Raw genomic sequence first — 15,744 nt, forward strand, 5'->3', positions numbered from 1 at the left:
CTTCATTTTACATCAAATGTAAAATCCCAGAAGGACCTGGAGGGATATGCACACACAAAATGGAAAAAACGAACATGATGGACTTTCTTTGACTTTCATCTTCAGCTGTCTTTTAATTTATGTGGCTTTTTTCCCTTCGTTCCTTTTCCTGTTCATGATGCAATATAGGCAATTACTTCCTTTATTTGCACGGTAGGAGAGAGTCTCTCAATTCTCTTCCTCTCTGTCTCACATGACACTTCCCATTTTTCAAAAGGCTGGACTTAAGAGTGAGCAAGAGCTTCTCTCAGGCTTGAGAGCCCTGATCTTAAAAGTTCCCTGCCCTGTGGTTTGTATAACAAGGCACTATGGTCCCTGTCATACTGGACAGATGTCCAAAACTAATTACCAGCTTCTCACTCCTTGTACTGGTGGCTTCTTCAAAATGCACAAGCCAGTTTGTTTGAAAGTGGGTAGTTAAATTTGTTACTGTTTTAAAACAACAGTAATTTGGTAAGTTTGTAAGATCACAACTTTTCAAATCCTTGGTGTTAGTTCACCTGTAGATTAAACACTTCCCTGTTACCTTTGTTCTGACTACCATCTGCCAGACATTGCCAGAATATAAGACAGAATGTGTTTCATCTTCTCCCAAAGAGATCTAGTGAGCTTTCAGCTGGGGTGAGGATGATAGGAGAGAGGTGGGGAAATGAGGCAGACCCTGCAAACAAAAACTGGTGAAAGCCTGTGCTGTGTTTTACCGTGGTTTTTGTTTGTTTCTTTGTTTTGTTTTGTTGATTTGTTTGTTTTGGTGCGTGTGGCTGATTTTTCACAGGTCAAGACCTTCTTTACTGGAGTATTTAAGTTATCTCCTCAATTTTATGAGCATCATAGCTGGGCCTTGCAGCAATTACAAGGATTATATCGCCTTCATTGAAGGGAGGCATGTGCACATGAAACTCTTAGAAGTGAACTGGAAGCAGAAGGGTTACGACAGACTTCCTGATCCTTCTCCAACTGTAAGTTTTAAAGTGACAAAGTTTTATTGCCGAGGGTAGGAGAGTACAGCTTTGTGCATGATTCTTATAATTAAAAACTAAGAAGAAAAAAGAGTTTTGGATAATTTTCCCAGTAAATGTTACACTGTTTTCTTTTCTGTGTGTGACTGCTGTTTTTATCACAAGGTCAGGGGTGAAGGGACTAGTGAATTCCCCAAATGGGTTTGGCTTAAAGAACAGGCCACTGGTTAATGGGTGTCCTTCGTGCAGCAATGGGAATGGTCTGCAAGTTCTGACAATGGCATGTTGCAGTTAAGCTTCAGACAGAAGAGGAAACATAAGGAAAAAAAGTAAAATTTCCCCTGTAGTACAGGAGATGTTAGAAATATATGATTCGTGGCTAATCAGAAACTGTAGCCTGTCCTGGTGCTTTACAAGAGAATCTCACACTCTAAGATGACTCAGAGGTAACTTTTTCACATACTATTAACACTAATTTTATTTTATATTTTTTTAATATTACTTAAAACCTTCTCTTAAAATGGCCTTCTGGTACAGCAGGATAACACCATGAGAACCAGATTTCTCTCTTATCTTAAGGTGGCACTGAACCTTTGTGAGTGTGTGCAGAATGTCTCCTCTGAGGTTGAATATGAGCTTATGCATAGCTGATTCCAGTTGTACACAGTTGTCTTTCTACTGGCTCTAGAGGTGTCACTTCTGATTTACATTAGGCTGACTGAGGTCAGAATAAGGCCTATATTGTGTAAGATGTAAATTGGCAGAGAATATATTAAAATCCACGTTAAAAAATAATTTCACAATAATTTATTCCAGAATGTGGAGAATATATAAAAAAAGTACTTTGGATCAAAACCCACATTGTTGTTTTGGTATCATATTGCATGTTTATTAGCCTTTTCAGAACATGAGTCAATTTTTACATGGTACCCAAGTGCCAGATTTACCTTTTAATTATGACTGTATCAAGAAGGGTTTACTCATTATGTGTGTTTGACCCTGAGATTATCAGCCTGGTGCTAATAAACACCAAGGTTTTGGGTTTAATCCCTGTGTGGGCCATTCACTTGAGAGCTGGACTCAGTGATCCTTGTGGGTCCCGTCCAGCTCAGAATATTCTGTGATCCTGTGAAAACAAGCTTCAAACTACAGACATGATTGTCAGTAGTAGTACATAGGAAGGTAGGGAGCTGCTTTCCATTGTAGGGTTTTGTTTGTTTTCTTCCTCATTTTAGGACGTCCACTAACTGATGTAGGAGTCTTTCATGAAGTTCATCACCAATCACAGTTGACTTGTGATTGATAGTCCTTTGTACCTATCTGTAGGTAGTTCAGTAAACCAAACGAAACTAAAGCTTTGACTCTGGCCTTTTCTTCGTCACCTCTTCTGAGCTAGTTAGTATCAACTTTGCCATTTCTAACTTTACTGGTTCTTGAAGCACATTGTTTTTGTATGTCATGAACGCTGCCTTGTTTTCCCCTTGATCAAATGTTTCTAATGAATGTTTCATTGTTTGGTCTTTTTAGGGAGCAGTGGTGTACAAGCTTTGTATCACACTAGTATCTCTCATCTTATTCCTGACACTTACCAAGAACTTTCCTATGGCGTATATTATTGATGATGAATTTCTTGATAAAACACCCTTCTTGACAAGACTTGGTTACCTGTATGTTGTAACACAGGCAGCAAAACCAAAGTATTACTTTGCATGGACGTTGGGTAAGTGTGGCCACGTCTTGTGTTTTTGTGTGTAACAAATAAGTTTGTAAATGGGAGAGGGGTGAAACATTGAGGGCGGGGAGAGAATAAAATGGTCCCTAACTCTGTAGTTCACTTGAGAGATGTACTTGTGTTCCTTAGGCAGTGAACCCTGGTGAAGTGGGGAGATGTCAAAAATTTTGAAAAAATGTGCATAAAATCTGTTCCAGCTTGTCTGTGAAGATTCCCTGTGCCTGGAGCCAAATGTGTTTTTCAGCTTCTTTACAGCAGAGCCAATGTAACGATTTCCTCTCACTTAAAACTTTGTTAATGTATCAAATTAATTATTACAGGAAATCCCCTCCTCTTAACAATGATTTATTACGCTTTACTCATAGCTTTTCACTTGTATTGATGGGGTTTAGAGGTTAAAATTTGTCATACTGGCTCAGGCTTTGCATGTTACAGTGCAAACAGACCCCTCTCTTTCTTTAGGGCTCTCTTTAGCACGTCTCTCTGTTGGAAAGCTGTGGTGCACGTTGTGGGGCTGAAGTTAGGCTGTGCCTCTAAGGCACTGTGGGGTCCTGTAAATACTTTGGCTTTGAGAAGTCCAGAGAAAGGGCTGGAGAACCATGGGGAATGAAGGAGAGGGGTTGTGAAGGACCCAAAAATCTCTGCAAGGAAAAAAAGAAGTAAGACAGCTCATTAGAAAGAGAAGCAAATTTCTTTTAGCAGCCAGCTTGACCAGTGGTCAAAATAATCTTTTTACATTCTACCTTCTATCTTTCAGAAGTCACATTTCACATCTGTGTGTGAGGAGTCAAATCCTTTAGGCCAGGATGAAAATCTGCTGAACTTTTTTGCTGGCATTAGAAGACACTGTGTGTAGGGGAGATCCTAAAAGCCCAGCCAGCAGTGCATATACCTGAGGCTGAGAAGGGTGTCACTGAAATGAGATGGAAATAGTCAGGGAGATTCATTGCGAGGCTGTGATTAAACTGCTGGGAATAAAACTGTCAGATGGAGGGAAGGCAGCCAGGACTGGCATGTGTGGGATGGGAAAGGCTTTGAGATTAAGAATGGCTTGCTCACAAACTTATTTTTGTGGGATCCAGCGTCAAATTGTTGCCTCCATTTTTTTCCAGCATTATAGTTTCCTGAAAGTCCATTATTGAACTTGGATTTGTGACGTGACTAAGCCATAGAGGCTGTAGAAATATCTAACAAATGAAGGGGGGGTGGGGTGGAAAGCATGCATTACATACTGGAGGGTGAGGCCTCTGTTATTCATGCTGCAAATCCAGGCAGCAGAACAGCAGACACTTTATCCTTTTGCAGTTTTGCTCCTGGTGGTGTGGCCCAGGGCATTACAAAAGTGCCTGCTGAAATGGGCTGATAAACGCTTCCTGTCCTCGGAAAAGGACAGGCACGCTATTGTGTGAGAGCTGCGCTGCTGCCGAATTCCTCCAGATCCACGGAAAGAAAACTCAGCTTCTTTCTGCATTAGCGATGGTCACGGGAACGGGGCTGCAAACCTAACTCTGAGCTGCTGAACCACTTCAGGTCTGAGTGCTTCCACCCAAGGAATGGTGAAAGCCACGCACCAGAGCTGTTCAAGTCGGCAGAGAGACAAACCTCTGCTGAGCTTTGTGGAGTCTGGGGGTTTGTGAGCAATTTGAGGGTGGACAGTTGTCATCTTTCTGTGCTTCACGCCTTGCTCTGCAGTCAGCAGCTTGGGAAGCAAGAGGCTGAGGGGTCTGCTGTATTATTACTGCTGATCCTATGATTTCTGGTTTCTTGCTTTTGGCAAATAAACACTAAGTGATTGGTCCCTGCAACCCTTAGGGCAAGAAGGAGCAAATGCAGGAGTTCCCCTGCTCTGGGGTGACTGTTACCTGCAGCTCCAGCCCCTGACTGGATCCCATAACAGGATCCTACGGGCCAACTTCGTACTGGGTTGTTGTTCATTGTTTGTTTGGGTTTTTTTTTAAACAGGGAGATAATTAAAAACATGGAGGCCTTTCTTTCCATCAGTAAAACCTGGCTCATTTAGTAAAGTGGAAAATAAAATGGAAAGTCTGAGGTTAGAGAAGGCTATTTGTTTGTTTATTTATTTATTGTTAGTCTTGTTGCTTTTAATTAGATTCTCTCCCTAGTTTTGTGCATTAGGGCCTCTCCATGAGCTTGTGCCCGTACTCATAGCATTTACAAAGGAAATTCAGTTTTCCTTATTGGAAAACAAATACTGACCTTTTAAAAGCACAACCAGGCTTTTATTTTATAAAGGATCTAGAAGGAAAAGCCTTACCTGTCCTTGCGCTTCACTTTTTCTTCCAATGATCCTCAATTTTGGCTGCAACCAGTGATTCAGAGGTGATAATGAATCCTCCCTTCAGTTTTCTTAATACTCCCAGAAGGTATTTCTAGCAGGGGCACACTGAAAGCAGAATCTTGAGATCCAGTGATGAGGTGACTTCCAGGCAAGTCTGAGAGGGGGAGGTAGTTGACCAGCGTCCTGGGCAAGAGTGTAGCAATGTGTAATGCCTACCGTTATCCAAGCTTTTACTTGCGCTTGAAGTAGCTAAGTCAGTAATTGAAGTTACTCAATATTTGATTTGTAGAGATGGTGAGACACTTTAGTGAGGCACTGAGCAGCAGGATTGGCAAAAGGCTTTGTCTGTGGAAGTCTGAATGACAGTCTTAATTAAAACAATTATGTTGGAACTCTTAATAGAAACGGTAAGCATGTCTTTGAGACATTACAGCTTTCCTGAATGCTGGAAAACGCTGTGACATCCATTTGCCCTTTTGAAGGAAATGCTCAATCGTTTTATGGCCACACTTGTATATCTATCACAGGTGAATAATAAAGGCAAAATAATAGGAAAAGTGATTTCTATGAACTGTTTTTTCTTTTGTCTAAGGAGTAGGTGATCTTTCCTCTTCAGGAAATGACTCTTACATAGCCTTATAACAGTGCCCTTTGCAAAGAAAAAGTCTTTCTTGGAAAGAGAGGTTGCTAATTTCTACAAAGCTGGTTTGAATGTGTGCTTAGTGTCATGCTGACTTGTAAGAAAATATGGCTTTTCCAGCAGTCTGATTTTGACCCGTTTTGCTTTGACATTGCAGCAGATGCAGTCAACAATGCAGCTGGTTACGGATTCAGTGGAGTTGATGAGACAGGCACTTTCCGCTGGGACCTGTTGTCCAATTTGAATATCTGGAACATTGAGGTGAGATAAAGGAGTGGCTGCATTGGCGTAATTACAGAGAAATGGGCATGATAATGGGGAGAGGCTTTGCAGAAAGGAAAATAAGTCCATGCCACCAGGCTGCTCCTCTGTAGCGTGAATAGGTTTTGTGTTTTATCTGTTGGGCAGATAAGAAGCATCTCACTCACAGCCTTCCTCACGGTCTGTATTCAGGTTGTATTTCGAAATATTTTCCTGAATGCTAATAAATAATTGTGTCAGATATTTAATAAATGAGCAGTCAAGTACTGTAGATTGTGACTGAGCTCAGCGGGTCAGTAAATTGCTCACAGCTATGATTCTTCACCATCTGTGAATGTCTGTTTATTTACTTCTAACACTTCCACTTTTGTAGCCCAGTTGAGATAAGTGGTGGTAGTGAAAGAGGCGCAAGCAGTCATCGCACAAACACTTGGAAGGGCTGGAGTGCCTCTTGTAAATGGAGAAAAGCGAGGGTAGGAAACATAACAGGTACAAATCAAGCAACCTGAATGGGAACTGGCAGAGCCACATGGAGCTTAGATGGCTACAGATCTAGAGCACCGTCCAGCAAGCCACACTGTTTCTCAAAACATCTGTCACAGATTTCTTGTGACTGCAGTGTACTTTTAAAATCCATTAGTCTTTTGCAAGCTGTTTATGTTTGTATCTCTAATGCAAAAGATGGCCAATTGTTTGCCCTGAAAAATATTTTGTGAATGCAAGTGAGATATGGAAATATTTATGTGTCTGAGACTGCTTTCTAAAGGCTTCTTTTTTCAAAATAGGAGGAGCTTCCCCCTGTAATTCTGTAGTTAGGATTTTAAACGTAACCACAGAGAGAAATAAGCTCACTGCTTTATTGCTGAATGATCTGTGATTAAGTGAACGTGCTGTGATAGCTCTGCTCAAAAATGAAAGAGCCCCTGCAATTCTTCATTGAAGAAGCCAAAATTGGAAGTATCATGATACGCTCCCTCTTTTTCAACATTTTTTTTTTTAAATTAATTAATTCTCAGTGTACATCTCCCCTTGAGCGGTACAGAATACAGAGCCCAGAAATGCTTTACACTCCTCGGTGACAGCAGCACCCTAGGTGCCACTCTGAGATCTTGAATCAATATCTGATTCAGTCTTTGGCAGGAGATGATTCCTACTTTGATGAGCTGAGGAAACTTTTGTTTGAAGGAGGAAAGTAAAGTGCAAGCAGTGCTCTTTAGTCAAGCCAAATTAAGGAAACAGGAGCTTTTGCTCCTCTCTACCCACTGAACTGTAGGCCTCTCAAAACTTACTTCCTTTATTGGTCACATGGACAACAGAGATCAGAAACTGTTTCCAAGAGCATAAAGCAGAGTGCTCTCTGATCTGATCATGTGTGCAATGAGAAAAAAAGGAGCTACAGAGACCATGACTTTGGGTAAGCCTTGAACCATCACTTTATGTGCCAACAAGAATGCTGGAGGTTGAAGTGTGATTGTGCAGTGTGTACAGGTATAGTCTGTATATTCAGCAAGTATAGCCACCTGCATATTTAAAATTGCTCAGGAGTTGGGAACTTGTGTGCTAAGTGGGACTATCTGATCTGTAGTAAAGATAAGCACTTGGCAGGAGTTGTACAGGCATTAAAACATGGACAGGGGCTAAACACGTGTTGGAACATGGAAGCCTTGGCAACATGCTTGTTTTGACAGCCAGTGACTACTTTCACTCCTGTTAATGCAACTGGGGAAATTAAAGGAGGCCAGAAGAGAGTGACAATATTAGTTGGACGTGAAACTATTTTTCTTGGCTTCTCTTGGTGCAGCAAGGCAATTAAAATGTGGCAGTGCTGCACTGGGAATTGCTAATCATTTTAACTCCTTAAATTTAGAGGATGAAATGCTAGCCTTAGGGATTCTGTGTGGAAGTGCAAAGATATCTGCATATTCCCCTTGGAAATCTTTGCCCTTAATACATCTTTTCAGCGTGCCCTTGCCTGCAGCTGAAATGGCAAAATAATGCCACAATAATGTCACTGAATCATGTTCCTGCTTGGTGAGGGTTTTTGGAGGTTTTTGTCAGCAGGCGTGGAACCAAGGCGGGGAGCAGGGTTGGAGAACCACCAGATGTGAATTTGATCAGGATTAGGGAACTGATGCTGAACAGCAGAGTCCAACAGTCTTCTAAAGCTGAGGGAACTCAGAGAAATTAATGGGTGGTTCTCTCAGGACCCTGGAGTCTACTCTGTTTTCTCAAGCTTGGCAGTGGACTGACAGTTGGCTTCTAAATTTAGTCCTAAATTTTTTTGTCCATGTTTTTCATTCCCCCCCCCTTCCTTCTCCAAATAATAATGAATTTCTTTTGATTTTTTTAACACGTTGTTTTAATCTCGCTCTAGGGAAGTCCAGACTGCTTAATGGGTGGCAAGATATCTTTTCCAAAAATTAAGCTGTTTATGAACTGAAGACCAACCATATAAAGCAAAAAAACTTTTCAGATTTCCCATTATTTGAAAAATAATCAAATGTTGTATTTAATTTTATGAAACAAAGCGAGATTTTAGAGCAAGTGCCAAGTTGGCAGTGAGCCATCAACCTAGTTCATGTCCCTCCCAAATCATATTAGTGTAATGATGGATTGTGGCAGGGTCTTCACAAAAGTTAGCCGCTTAGAATTAATATTTTCCATGTAGCTCCTCATGAATTTAAAATGCAAGTAGTATTTTACAGGTTTCAGTGCTAACATTTCATGTGAACTTCTTTCTCAGACGGCGACAAGTTTTAAAATGTACATTGAAAACTGGAACATTCAGACAGCTGCCTGGCTAAAACGGTAAGAGTAATCAAACAGCAACATGCATGTGAGACTCAAAATCACTACATGGCCTGGAAAAATGCTGACTGGTCAATCTCATAAATATATAGCCTCTTGTTCTTTCTTTTTTTCGGTGTCTTTAACAGCTGGTGGTATACAAGGGTATTTGGTGCTGTAAAGTTTTATTGCTGCAGATGTAAAATGCTCACATTTTATATATGAGCAGCAAAGTCATAAATGAACTGTTTGAATTGCTCATAATAGAAAGTAATACCATTTTTTCGTTTCCCTCCATTATTCTTCCTGTACTGCTTTGCTTTTCTTTGCTGTGCTATGTTTCCCATGTGGAGGTGAACCTTGCTATGTCACTGGGATCCAGTTCAGCAAGAAGTGCAGAGAAGTCAAAATCTTCCAAGTTCTAATGTAGTCTGGTTTGGAGTTACCAGAAGATGCTTGCCAAGGAGTCTCTGTTTAGGATATGGCACTGAGATGACTTGATTTTAACCACTGACTGTTAAGGCACATATTATAACTACTAACACGAGTCCAAATTTTGTAGATTGGACTGTGTCTTGTTACTCATTACACTTTGTGGCATGATTAAAGCTCAGTATACAGTCAACATGGTGTCTGAAATGCAGGCATAGATTTATTGTAGCTATTATAACTATAATGGTGTTAAATACATACATCTTAAAAGTCAATGTCTGCTATTTTTCATTATTCAAATTATGTTCCTGGTAAGAAAATCATTTATCCTGACTCATTTCCTTGGAACACAGTGTTTCATTTAAACTTTGGATAGCCAAATAGACTGGTTGCTGTGTTCTTGAACTGTTATCCTTCACTTGCATCTTGGGAATAAGATTTTTGGGCTGCTAAAGTTAGCAGGAATCCCCTGTTTCGCAATAGCTTACGGCACTCCCTGTTGTTCCCAGCATCTGCCAGATAACCGTGCCTAAAAATATCTCTGTTCACCACTGGAGGGTGGGGTCACCTCTCTTTGTCTTTCAACTTGCTCTTGATCTGTCATCAGAGTTTTGAAGGGTGGTGTATGATTCCAGATAGAGACGTAAAGGTGAATAAAGTCTTGCCTGTCCTTTATCCCATTATTTACATAAATGCTTTGAGCACCAGGAATATTTGTGCAGGCACTCTTTGGGTGCTCAGTGCAAAGAAGCATGCTTCCTCATTCCATCTAAACCTCCATTTAAATGAAGGGAGAGTGCCTCACAACCTAGTCTGTAACAGAGATAAGACCATTAAGAAAGCAGAGTAAGACCTTGGAAAACAGAGAAGTATTTGGAGTGCAGTGTCCATTGTTGAGTTGTATTCAGCCTCTTCTCTTTTGTTTTCATTTTTGCAGTGTCTGCTATGACAGAGCTCCCTGGTACCCTACAGCTTTAACATTTATCCTGTCGGCCCTGTGGCACGGTATCTACCCTGGATATTATTTTACGTTTCTCACTGGAATCCTTATCACGCTCGCAGCCAGAGCAGTATGTACCTTTCATTGTTCTCTTCTGAGGCCCGTGCTAGGTACTATCCAGCTGCCAACTGCACCCTCACACGGTCAAGCAGCTTGTCCCTGATGTGAGCCCTCTTGCATGCCTTTGCAGGCTTGGTGTTCACTGAAACTTTGTTCTGCCCTGATGCTGATTGCAAAGTACCCCCAGCAGTTAGAACCAGCACTGACTCTGCACGTGATGCACTGCTGTCCCCGGCTGTCAGAGGAAATGTTGTTCAAGGATAGACAGTTAGTAGAGCCACCAGCTATGTCTATGCAGTCAAATTAGCTTGGGGTTCAAGATCGTGTTGGATTCCAGACTTCTGCTGGGTCGTGTTGCCTGTGTGCTGGTGTGTAATTGGCTTTGGGCCCAGTCTTACACAAGAAGCTGCTATGGGCTGAGCATTAGCCCAAACTTGAACAATTTATGGGGATCCAGTTGGTGCAGTAAACTGGTCAGAACAGGTTTCATGTCTCACTGTTGTTACATTTATCACTGCTGATCTTTCAGGCTGAACCGGCCTGTTGTGCAGGGCTAAGAAGCACCATTGCTGTCTTTTAGAGTTTGACTATGGATAAACAGTCAGGTCAATTTGAAAGGTGAATTAAACTAGTAATCGGTATTAACCACTATGGCTAAAGCAGGTTGCTGAACATACTCTCTTCACGTGTACTTTGCCTCTCATTTATGAGGATTTCAGAAATGTGAAACTAACCCAAAATCTCTAGGGAAAAGCACATACTTGCAGGTATAAACACTTGTTTGTCCATTTAAAGTAATTTTGTTTTACTGTTGATAACCAGTAATAAATGAAAACAAGCAGGGAGGAAGATCACATTGTAACAGCTCCCCTCCCCAAAGATACCGTGCCAGACACCCAGAATGAGAGTTTGCTTCTGTGATTATGATAGAGGAAACTGGGGGCCACTTCTCTGTTTGCCACTGGTTGACTGTGGGGTCTTGGATATGCCAGTCAATACACATCTGTATTCCTACTCTCAGTGCTTTCTAACTGGTGTGTGAACCTTTCTGTGACACTAATGCTGATGGTAAGTGGAGAGTTATGCACTGCAATGCGTCCTCGTGGCTTTGCCTAAGAAATGTACGTATATAATTTTCTCTTTACTTTTCCCTAACCTGCAGATAAGAAACAATTGCAGACATTACTTTCTCTCATCAGTGCCTCTCAAGATAGCCTACGACATTGTCACCTGGGTTGTCACTCAGCTGGCTGTGTGCTACACCGTTGCACCATTTGTTATGCTGGCTGTTGAGCCCACAATTAAGTTTTACAAGTAAGTTTTCTCCTCTTGACTGTTATTCTCCAGACCGGCACAGACTTTTGTTAAATAACCCAAACCACATTGAAAGGCTGTTGGCATTTCATCAGATTCGAAAGCAGTTCAGACAGGATACTCCCTAATGTATAAGGGGTGGTTTTTGTGCTTCAGTAACTTAATGAGGTAATAATAACACCGAGGCAGAGCACTTTGCTTGTAACTTCTCTGCGTCGTTATGTGACTTTTCATATACTCAGTCTTCATTTTGAAAACAGCTGAGTCTCAGCCATTAGCCGTAGCCAAGGCTTGAAGAAGTTAAAAATAATGTGAGTTGGCAGTAGGAAGGACTTGTTGAGCAAAGACCAGGTTTCCAGCTGCTGAATGGGTACAACAAGAGATGTGATCAGGAGGAGATATGGAGGGTCCTGGCTGCCCACTACTTTTTGAAATGAGTAAGCTTTTCTTTATTTAAATATGCATCTTTTCTTAGGAAATTAGTACTTCCCTAGGTTCCTTAAAATAAAAAGACACTGCTGTTGCAGGGTATATCGAATGTACTCTAATAAAACCAGACTGAAGTAGAGAAATTGAGAAAATAATTAGAAAAAGGAGACTGAAGTATATTGCTTTGCTTTTCTTTAATTCTACAGTGAAATGTCAACATAGAGTAACAGGTTTTGGTTCAGAAGACAGACAATTTCCTCCTCTAATAAGAAAGACACAAAACTGGTAGTCACGATAGGCTGTCGCCAGTCTGTTTGGAGGGGGTTGAATTTCGACTTTCTCTATTCCTGTTCCTTAAAACATTTGATTTCCACACAGAAAACTTACCATATAAAAAATTACTCCAAATATTTCTTCGTTTCGTTTCTTAATATTTTTTACCCTGATGATTTTGAACATACTTCTTAACATTTAAACTTGGAGACTGTTAAGCAAGGAAATTATATGCCTTAGGACTAGGGCATGAATTTTTTGAGCACCCCTCACCCAGCAGTGGTCTTCAACACCTTACAAGGATATTAAGAAGTCTGGTAAGAAGCGTAAATGAGACTACGGAAAGACACATTTCTGTGGTTAGGAACTGGACTGTACTGCTCCCAAACGTCATCCTTACCAAGCTGCCAGGGCCTCACATATTTGGTTTAAGTATTTTTTATTTCTCTTCAATCTTATGTATACTGAATTATTTGAAATAAAAATATTTGATGTTTAGTTGGCTTCCAAATAAAGATATCTCCGAGTAGTTACCTTCAAAACCACAAGCCTTCTGTAAACGTTATTACCTGACCTTACCCAGTTAAAACTTGAGTGCTTTGGTTTATTTCACGTCTTCAAATGAATCTTTTTATTTCTGTCACTTTTAATTTTTTTTGTTTTTTGAAGCATGAAGGATATTTCTTCAGAACATGGTCTTGTATACTCTAACATTAAAAGAGAGATGGGCTGAATAATTCCAGGGTTGAATTACATGGGTTTATCTGAGCTGTCAGACTTTGAGTTCTAAAGTTTGCTGATTTCCTTGCCTCATTAACATCCATGGCAATGTTTTTACCCATGCCAGCAGATATCAAATTTGTATATGTGTGAAATGTGTGACTGTGTGAAATTCAAGGGTGTGTTTTTGTGCTTTCTAGGTTTTGTACATTCTGCATCCATCCCTTAGCACCTAATTCTGCTTACAGATGTTGCACAATTCATGTTGTTGCCAACAAAAATATAATATTCTCTTTCTGCTTTTGTTCCCAGGTCTGTGTATTTTCACATGCACATTCTAAGCATCCTGGTGTTGCTCCTGCTACCAATCAGGCCTCAAACCCACTCCCTAAGAAGGTCTCAGAATCACGCCATGATGAACTCTGTTAAAAGCAAAGACAAATGATGCCTCCAAAGAAAATTGCCAGCACTGGGTCACCGAACCGTCGTATTGTAAACAAACAAAGAAGAAAACTGGGTGGCATGAGGGTTGAAGTGCAAGACAAGTGGCATTTCTGTTGGCTATCTTAGAATCTTACTGGAGAGGGCAGAGGAGAGCCTGAATGACTGTATTTCAATTTATTCCAGTTAATGGAGATTTTACAGGCAACGTTTACAGGCTCATGGGGCATTTTGATTTTTATAATAAATATTTTTATGAAGTGTTTTTATATATTTAAACTTTTTCACAGAGACGATTTTTTTTTCTCTTTTGCAGAAATACACAATTATTAATCAGCAAATAATCCTGTGATTAGAGAGAGGGACAAAAAGCAGCTAGTGAAGAGTTAGGCCAGCTGCCTGATAGCCTGGTGCTTTGGGCAGCTGGGAGGGGAAACTTTTCATCTCATGGTTATGGAGAGAGATGGAGCAAGTAGAGGACTAGAGACAGGGGGTTGCTCAAAGTGCTGGCACTGACTTCTGCCCCAGCAGGGGGAAGGGGGAACGGGGCTTTCCCCAGCGATCCCCAGAGCAGGGACTGCAGCCTGAACTCGGCAGCAAGGGTGCTTCACATCCTTCAGTGGGACACCTGCTGGTAATGAGGGCAAGACAAGTCCCTTGGGAATAGGTGTCTGGGAGCGCTGAAAACTGGCTAAGCCAAAATCTAAAGCCAAGTAAAGGAAAAAAAAAAAAAAAAAAAGGCAGAAGGGAGAACTCAATCTAGAGTAAAAGAAGGGACATATGTGGTGTTTAGAATTGTGCTTCTCTAATGATGCAGCTGGAGCTCATTGCTACATCAGCCTTACTTTGCAGTTTTAGAGCGATGCAGCTCTTCCTTTTGGGTATCAAAATAAGTGAGGAACCATGCAGGGTTAGTGTTTTAAAGCTCACAGTTATGGGTTAAATCTGAAAAGGCTTTGTAGTGGATCAGACTGTTCTACTCAAAAACATCCCATCTTATGGTGTGGTTGCATTCCAGCAGATAACACTAATAAGAAACCTGAGCAGTAATCATCATAGTCATAATAAATCATTCTCTAAAAAATATTGTGATGTGATATGATATGATGACCTCAAGAGTCAAGACCGAGTCCTTGTATGATCTTGACATCTGACTTAACTGTTGATGCAAGTTTCCCTGCTTGTAAAGTCCTTGACTTATAGGGATGTTTTGAGGTTTAATTCCTAAGAGCTTGTCGTGCACTGAGATAACCTACTGCAAAATACTGTGGCAGTTTCTTTTTCTTTTTTTTTTTTTTTTTTTTTTAAATCCACTTACCCCAATAAAATAGGCTGGTACCACACATCAGAATCAACTAAACCACGTTTTAAAATGTTTTCCAGGAATGCTTTTACGAGGATTTTGTAGAAGCAGTGCTCTTGTTAAAGTATTGATATTGCTTTATGAATGTTTAACCAATGTGTGATTGAGCAAAGAATCTGCTGTTTACTGCATTTTTATTTTTGTGTCAGATTAAAATTTTACAGAATCCTATTGTTTTGAGAAGAAACAAATTAGGGAAACCAAAACAAAAGTATTTTTTTTCCTCTAGTGGGAAGTTTTTGTCCTATGACCACCTCACAACTTAGAGCATAGTTCATGGAAGAGCTTATTTGGTAATTTATTTTAAAGGGCAAGGTGGGATTAAAAGGTTGATCTGAATAAACCTTTTGCTTTGTGTCACCGTGCATTATTAATCACAAACATCTAATGTGAAAATGGGTGAGTGAGTGGGTGAAATCCCTCACACCTGTGAAAGGAGATGTTCAGGTCTGCTGGATTTTGCAGAGCAGCTGAGTGTTCCATCCGGTTCCTGCTGAAATGGAGACAAGATGACCACTGTTTGTTTTTGTGGCAGCTTTGTCCTTAACTTGGCAAGTCTTTTTTTTTTTTTGGTCCTCATGTGTGTGTTCTCCTTGTGACACCAGCCTCAGCTGCACCTTGGGCATCTAATTTTTCCCGTTGTGGTCTGGCTGTGCCATCCCTGTTTCTTGTGGGAGGGAACCAGGGTGCATCCCCAGGAAGGGATGGGGACTTGGGTGCTGCTGGCTGTGGAATCCTGCACCCTGAGCTTGTGTTTACCTCCCACAGACCAGAATGAATCGTTGTGAGCTCTGGCAGAGCCAGCATAACGCACAGCAAGGCTGCAGAAGACTGATGTTCCCAGCAGGTTGGCTTTAGCACCTGTTTTGGAAAGTAAATGCTCAACTCAAAGGCAGTTGCAGGTCCGTACCTGCTGCTCTGTGCCCTGAGATCTGCCTGTGCAGCCTGTGCTCTGGTCTGCAGCCCTTCCTGAGCTGTGTGTTCAAGAGGCCACA

The 15,744-nt window shown here is 41.0% G+C and overlaps 1 protein-coding gene across 2 annotated transcripts in view; it reads left to right on the top strand.

Moving 5' to 3' along the window:
- MBOAT1 (membrane bound O-acyltransferase domain containing 1) overlaps positions 1–15,109 on the top strand; it is a 55,501-nt gene extending 40,392 nt beyond the window's left edge. For both annotated transcript variants that reach the window (XM_027899856.1, XM_027899855.1), the window contains 7 exons: positions 815–998; positions 2,526–2,718; positions 5,827–5,930; positions 8,674–8,738; positions 10,087–10,219; positions 11,372–11,523; positions 13,258–15,109. In XM_027899856.1, coding sequence (XP_027755657.1) covers positions 815–998; positions 2,526–2,718; positions 5,827–5,930; positions 8,674–8,738; positions 10,087–10,219; positions 11,372–11,523; positions 13,258–13,390 — 964 coding nt within the window. In that variant the 3' untranslated portion in view covers positions 13,391–15,109. The remainder of the gene's footprint in view (positions 1–814; positions 999–2,525; positions 2,719–5,826; positions 5,931–8,673; positions 8,739–10,086; positions 10,220–11,371; positions 11,524–13,257) is intronic.
- Positions 15,110–15,744: the final 635 nt, after the last annotated feature.

Source organism: Empidonax traillii, unplaced genomic scaffold, assembly GCF_003031625.1.
Source record: "Empidonax traillii isolate 1590-97213 ecotype Southwest subspecies unplaced genomic scaffold, ASM303162v1 scaffold692:size495628, whole genome shotgun sequence".
In the NCBI taxonomy this organism is placed as follows: Eukaryota; Metazoa; Chordata; class Aves; order Passeriformes; family Tyrannidae; genus Empidonax; species Empidonax traillii.